Here is a 7,664-nt window from a genome sequence, read left to right on the forward strand (position 1 = left end):
TCGTGTGGAGGAAGTGTAAGTTCTCGCTCCCCGTCTCCTCTCACTCTCCTTCAGTCCGTGGCAGCGTCTGGGAAACCTTTCGCCTCCAAACCCATGGAGCTGTGGAGCAAACTGGACGTGGCCGACTGGCTGGAGAGTCTGAATCTGGGGGAGCACCGCGACGCCTTCCTGGACAACGAGATCGAGGGCGCACACCTGCTGTCGCTGCAGAAAGAAGACCTCATAGACCTGGGCGTCACCAGGGTGGGACACCGCATGAACATCGAGAGGGCCCTGAAGCTGCTGCAGGACAGATAAACCCAGAGGAGAGGGGCTGAGGAGAGGGAGGGAAACGGGGCTCAAACATCCCCGACTCTCCGTCTCCATCTCCATCAGACGTTATCTCAAGAAGTGTGGTCCGAGCTGATGCTGCCTCCTGCTGTCTTTGTCCTCTCTCGTCCTCCCTCGTCTCAGTGCTCTTCTTGAACTGAGGGGGGAGAGAAGAGAAACGCTGCTATGTCACATCAAGGAAGGATTGACCAGAAAACAGAAACTCTGGAATAGTGTCTCTCAAACGCTGGACAAATACCCGTCTGGAAGTTATTTCACACACAGACTCGTGCTGACACCTGCTTTGGAATACTGGACACTTTTTCCATTCACCCGCAGTGGGTGCATGAAACCAGCTGAGCTGGTCGTTGCTCCTTTTCTATCTTTGCTAGAGTTTGTTCAGAGATAATATTTCTTCACTAGAGTCCAACCGGAGTTATATTTCTGGGTGCATCTAAGGTTGTAGAGAACAATTTGAGATAGACTCCATGTTTCTTTTTTGCTTTTCACTTGTTTGTGTCAAAATAAGAACTTTAGCTGACGTGTTTGAATAAATAGTACATTTCCATGCACACACACACACACACACACACACACACACACACACACACACACACACACACACACACACACACACACACACACACACACTTTATGCACAACGCCACACACTGACAAACGAGAATACACACTGTCTTCACACCCTAAGCATGTACACACACCATTACTGCGATGGCCTTCTTCTCCTGAGAGAGAGCAACGCGTGGAGAGAGGCGATAACCCAGCGTACAAGAAAAAGCGAGCGAAGGACACGAGGAACAACACGGACAGACAAACGCTGTACCAGAATAATTCTCACCTTGAAATGGTTTGTCTGTCTGCAAAGGGCGTCCCTGTCCCTCTTTACCTTATAGTTGTGTGTGTGTATGAGTGTGTGTGAGTGTGTGTGAGTGTGTCACTGGTTGACCCAAAATATCCTGAAGGCCAGTTTAGCTTTTTTCCACAGATCCGCTATATATAGGCCACAGTATAGAGAAACTAGAGCTGTTCTTTACTTTTTTACTTTACTTTCTTCTCCATTGTCGAATCTCCTTCCACTTCACCATTAGCAGGTCGACACTCATGTGGCCCCGCGGTAACGCTAATGTATCAAACACCTGTGTGTACGTGGTAGAATATGAGGTTTTTTAAAGAGAGCATTTAAAGAAACAGTGAGACATGTGAGATACGCTTATTCGCTTTCTTTCCACGAGTTTAATGAGAAGACTGACCCCATTGTCGCGTATGCACAAAATATGAAGCTGGAGACAATTAGCTTAGCATAAATACTAAAATCAGATTGACTGATTGCATCCACACAACGTTTTGATTGGCCCGTGCAGCTCAAAAGCACCTACCTTTCCTTCCTCTTTAATAATGCACCAATGTCTGTGTGTATAATAAATTATGCTAATAACGGCACCAATTGCTATTGCTTGCTAAAAAGCTAAATAGCAGATTTGTTTTGATTAAAACCATTTATCTACATGCAATCAAGTCAACATTAAAATATATAATTTAAATGTTACACTATTGACATCCCTATTTAGCTTTGCAAGTGCTAACTAGCACACGTTAGCATGCTAACGCACTGAACTGAGTTGTTGAACCAGGTATATCTTTAAATATTGAACCCATTTGTCAAAAGCAACATATCTTCTGATCATAATGACAGTAAAATGACATTTTTCAGACGGACAACTGAGGATTAAATGAGCTTTGTCTCTGCCTATTGCAAGAACGTCAACAAAGTTTGCCAACTCCCTAGCTAGCTATTTTTTGTAATGCTAAATCTGGCTGTTAGCTGTTAATATCTGATAGTTAGTTAAACATTATGTTAATATCACCAAATATGCCCACTTGGCTAACAGGAAGTGAACAGTAACATAGTGTACAGTAACATTGGCAAAGGTTGTTATGGTTGTTTAACATTTAGCTCAAAGCACTACTCTGACTGGTACAGCTAAGCTAAGCTAAGCTAATCGTCTCCTAGCTCCATTTTCACATAAGATTGATCTCATCAAACTCTCAACAAAAAAATGAAAAAGCGTTTTCTTCTCTCCAACTTTTTAAGGCTGTCGCTCGATAGCATTTTATTGACTTTGAATCCAGTGTTAAACCCTTTTGGAGGCATTTTTAGCTTTCAACAATTTTAAATGACACAATTTATAAGCAACCTAATTATTAATAACTCACAGGTTGACATTTTAAGAGCTAAAACTCCAGTTTTAACAGATAAATTACTTGTTTCCTATATAGATAAATGACTACCTGAACATGTTTTATGTTGTTTATTAAAAAAAGAGCGATGAGATTAAGAACAGAATTGTTAGCATTAAGCTAACTCGAGCTAAACTTCAACTAGATCCCAAACAAGCATCCTAAACTGGGAAAAGTCAAAGGGAAATACTGTCTTAGATCGAAACAGCCTTGGAAAGAGTATTTTCTTATCGTGAAGAAGGAGGTAAATGCAACACCGCGTTAACAAAGCTGTTGCAGACACTGGCGCCCCTTACATCAACACGTTTTATTCCTTGTAAGACAACTTCAAACACATGGTGTGAAATCTCCTGAAGCTTTAAGAGCAGATGGAGATTCTGCAGCTTCAGGGTTTTATGTCAAATTACGATTTCACGTAAATCCACATTTCCTCTGTGCAGAAAATAAGCAGAGAGCAACCTGACAGAGGCGGCAGATGTTCATCAGCGCGAGATTACAAAGGGATAGAAAGTGTTTTCTGATCCGTTGCAGATGAACTTCAGTCGCTGTAACTAAGCTTCTCCAAGTCCCTTATTCTTATCTGTCTCCCTGCAGTAGAGAAGGGATTTAAACTTTATTTTAAGGGTCCAATTTCAAACAAAATCAGCATTTATAAAGCTTGAAATGTGTGTGTTTGCTAGCAAATGGCTGGAGTAGAAGTACAGTATGTGTTGAAACGTGTATATAAGAGTGTTTAACAGGATAATAAAATGTCTATTTGATTATATGTATAGCTCTATTAAAAAAGTTTAGAGTAAAACAAAAAAATTCTATGAAGATTGATTTATAGTTGCCAGAGTTGACCTGGTCTCGCTTGCCCCCCCATCCTAAGAAAAGGTGCCTTAAATACGCTCACAACCCCCCCCCACTGTACCTGCACCACTGTCCAGTGTTTACTGTACCTGCACCACTGTCCAGTGTTTAGCTCCATAGAAAAAAAGGAGCTTGTGTTTTCATCTCAAAGTAGATTCTTTCAGAGCGCACCTCACGTGTGGTTCGATATGTGCTCGACAGTAACCCAACGTCTGAAAATAAATATATATATTGTTTTAGAAGTTCACCCTTATTTAGGTTTCATATCACACTTTCGAGGAGACAATGAGACATACACAAGCTCTGTGTTCTGTGAACATTAGCACGGGACAATGCTGCTATAATCCTGTTCCTGTTTGAACATGAAACTTATTTTAAGAGCAAACAGAGACGTGTCGACGGGGTAGAAAAGCACAGTATTTTTAAAGATTTGTATAGAGTTCTATGACATTTTATAGAGGTTATCTGAACAAAAACTGTTCAACACTGACGCGTGGATTGCCAAAAAAAACTATATAGATAAAAATCGTGGATATTATTATTATTATGATTATTATTATTATTAGACTTATGGGTTATGTAAGAAGCAATATTTATTCTGAATGAATCTCCTTGTGTTTTATTTTCCCATTTTAAAGTTACATATCATGATCAAGTGTCAGTGTTTTAATGAATGAAGTGATGACGTAAGTAGATACTTAAAGGGGACATATCGTGCAAATTTTTTCGTTTAGATTTGTAATCTGGGTTGCTACTAGAACATGTTTACATGCTTTAATGATCAAAAAAGACATGCTAGAAGTCTGAAAACAGCTGTATTCTCTCTCTGTTTGAAACACTACATTTTAACGCCTGTTGTTTTAAGAACAACTCCTAAAAGAAAGACATGTTTTGATTGGCTCGCAAGAAATAGGTGGCGTCCAAAGGCGTTAAATTCTGAATGTGACATCCTGTAGTTTTCTGACCCGGCAGTGGTGACCATTGATATTATACTTTATTGAAATGTTGAAGTACTTATCTGCTACTTCATACATAAACACTACTATTTCATTGGCACATATTGCACTTTTAATGCACTACTATTACACTGCAGGACTTGTGTTTATACATTACAGTAATACAACTTAAATTAAGTAAAAGTTGTCAGCATTAAGTCCGCGATGCCTGGACGTACGTGCACAAGTATTAAAAAGTTAGTTGTTCATGATACGTCCCCTTTGAGATATGTTTTGGATGATAAAGTGAATATTTATCCAGGTATCTTCGGACAAACATCTGCCTGACTTCTCTCATCTCCCCCTTGAATTTAGAAAGTGTGTTTTTTTTTTTAAAAGAGCAAAAATGTGTAAATTATTTTTAAGATATACATGCAGGCCATCTTGTTAGGAAATTATATGAAATGTATATATATACATAAATCCACCAAAAAGACTAGTGGTGGCTGAGTAGATGTAGTAGCAAACAATCTTTAAAAAGCTTCACCCCCCCACCTCGAAACACTGATCCCACCCTCATCTTCGTCCAACATCTGGGGTTTTATTCTTTCTTAATTTCCTCATGAATAGATTTTATTCTTTGATTAAGTCTTCATAGAGGCTAAGATTTCTTCAGTAATTTGTGCAGAGACTTGTGTTCATGTTTTCTATGTTGCTGTAATTTTGTGCTACTGAATCATCATAGAGTCAAACTAATTACTGATGATGAAGAAGAGAGAGTTTTCCTGTAACTGCACTCTTCCTCCCCCTCGCCCCCCCCCACTCAGATCCTCGAGACTTCTTGTATGGCAACCAAAATTCACTGTAAGAAATAAATATAATATTGCACTAGTGTTGTATCCCTCTGTCTTTCATGTCTTTCGTTTAATTCAGCTAAATATTTTTCAAACATTTTATTTTATTTTGCAAAACAATATAGTCATACTATTACGTTTTTTTTTTTACAAAATACTATATTATGATTTGGAAATGAAACCACTTTTCTTTCATTTACAATTTAATATTGTACGACTTTTTTGTACTTATGACTTCAAACTATATGATTACTTTTTTAACAACATTCTATGATTTTATACGATATACTATACTATACGACTTTTTTCTTTTTTTCAATATACCTACTGGACTATGACGTTCTTTAAACTTTTTACGACATACTATACTATAGCTTTCACACAATACTATGGCTTATTTTGAAAATAATCAAAACATACTATACGATGAATTTGTTTTACTTTATTACACATACTATGATTTATGAAGCTCAGCGCAAGTTCAACCAGGAAGACCGTCTTTTCTCATTCATTACTCATTTCAGGTGACTCGACGCAACCCTCCTCCACCCCTTTTCACCTCCTGTCCCTCTGAATCCAGGGTCAAGCTAAACCACTCCCCTTCAGACCGAACCCAACTATCCATTCACCACCACCAGTGTCTAGACCCCGGGGGGTTTCATCTGATCGGTTCTCCCTTCCCGAATGATACTTCCTGCACAACGGGGCCTAATCGCCAAAACTCCATTACATTCATTTGTGTATTCCCCTCTGTTATATCAACATCTTTCTTACCTACCTGAGAATCTGTATCCATTATTTCATTACCTGGATACAGCATTTTGTTATAATTTTAAGTCCAGTCATACAGTACATTGGGAACCGAATAACAGAAGCACAAGGAGGGGAATGAAACAACAAAGCAAACCAGTTTAACTGGCCAGGACAACAATTGACGATAATGTAATTGTGTTTTTTGTATATGTAGGGTGGGTGTGAAGGAAGAAAAGCTTGTGGGGAAAGTTTGCCATAGGGGAATGCAAGACATGTTACATGTAGAGCTGTCAGCACGACACACAAGAACGTTATATTGAAACGTTGGGTGTGGCTAAGAGGCTGAAAAGGCTGTAGTCGTAAATGAGTCTGCTGACAAGGTGATCGAAATATATGCGAGTTGGAACAAATGAAGGGTATCCATCGCGCATCATGTTATATATATTGTCGCTCTTTTCTACGTTTGAGTTTCTAGACTCTTCCACTCCTTCTACTTTTGACTCTGTTCTTGTCTGGTTGAGCTTTTGTTGATTGACGCATGTGGATGGAAATAGGACGTACGTGTATTCGTTAATTCATTTACATCAGATGTCGAGGCCGCTAGGTGATTATGGCTCTCTGCAGGGTCGTTCTGTGTGTATGGGGGCTGTGATGACTTCGCAGTGGTTACCTATGCTCGGTGAGTGTGTCTGTTTTTGTGTCCGGTGCTCTCCCGACTGTCCCGGCGTGGAAACTCGTAGGTCTTATTATTGGCCGACTAGGAGCGCTTTAATTTAGCGTAAAAACGCTCGTATCAAATTGCTATGGTTTTTTGTCAGTCGAAGCTCCATACCGACGACCTTACGGAGACTCTCGACTGCTCCTGAGAATAAGAATGGCGTGGCCCCCTTTGCTCTCTCCTCATTACTATGTAGCGAGCGCTCCTTTTGCTACCGCCGTGGTCCGGCTCCTTTGTCTACACTAAATAGTCATGAAATGAGCTATTTCTGTTAAATTTTTGCTCTAACATATTTACATTATAGTGGTATAGGATGACTATGGTTTTGATATTGATTATAATTGCTGAAAGCAATCGCTCTCCATTTTTTTTTATTTTTTTTAATTAAAAAATATTTTCTAAAAATCAATAGTATAAATTAAAAAATACTGTTAGTCTTGTACACCTTCCCCCTCCCCCGCCGCGGGGATTCGCGGGGATACCCGGCCGGCGGTGATAGTCTGATTGACCATTGTACTTTTTGACTCGTTATTATTTAAGTTTAATTTCTGTGATTTCTCTTGTAATCTATATCGCACCATCGGTCCACCATTTAGGTACACCCCCTCCTCCGCGTATTCTTGTCCCTTTTACATATTGGCGCCTTTTTTTTGGCCCTTGTGGTTACACAAATGTTTTTCATATCTGATTTAGTAGGTTTTACGTTTCTTTTTCCACAACTAGTCGTTAAAATATCAAGGTTTATCTACATGGGACTTCCAGCTTTCCTATTAGAATTCTGGAATTATTACGTTAGCTTACTTTTTTGTTTTCTATAACTAAACTATCTTTCTATTCATTTAGCCAGGTCTATAGCTGGCTTCCTGTTGTCGCTCCCATACTTTCCAACTTTTCGGTACATTGTCTTTCCATTTTTTCACTCAGGGGAATCGGTAATTCTACTGCATGAAGTTAGTCTCTCTACCAAAAACACATTTTATGTAT

The 7,664-nt window shown here is 39.3% G+C and overlaps 1 protein-coding gene across 1 annotated transcript in view; it reads right to left on the reverse strand.

The window, feature by feature from the left end:
- Window positions 1-449: 449 nt before the first annotated feature.
- The window catches only part of LOC104967640 (zinc finger ZZ-type and EF-hand domain-containing protein 1-like), a 15,849-nt gene continuing 8,634 nt past the window's right edge, over window positions 450-7,664 (reverse strand). Inside the window, exon 16 of the mRNA XM_010797149.1 lies at window positions 450-466. Coding sequence (XP_010795451.1) covers window positions 450-466 — 17 coding nt within the window. The remainder of the gene's footprint in view (window positions 467-7,664) is intronic.

The sequence above is a fragment of the Notothenia coriiceps genome, unplaced genomic scaffold (assembly GCF_000735185.1).
Source record: "Notothenia coriiceps isolate Sejong01 unplaced genomic scaffold, NC01 NC01_scaffold00037490, whole genome shotgun sequence".
NCBI lineage: Eukaryota > Metazoa > Chordata > Actinopteri > Perciformes > Nototheniidae > Notothenia > Notothenia coriiceps.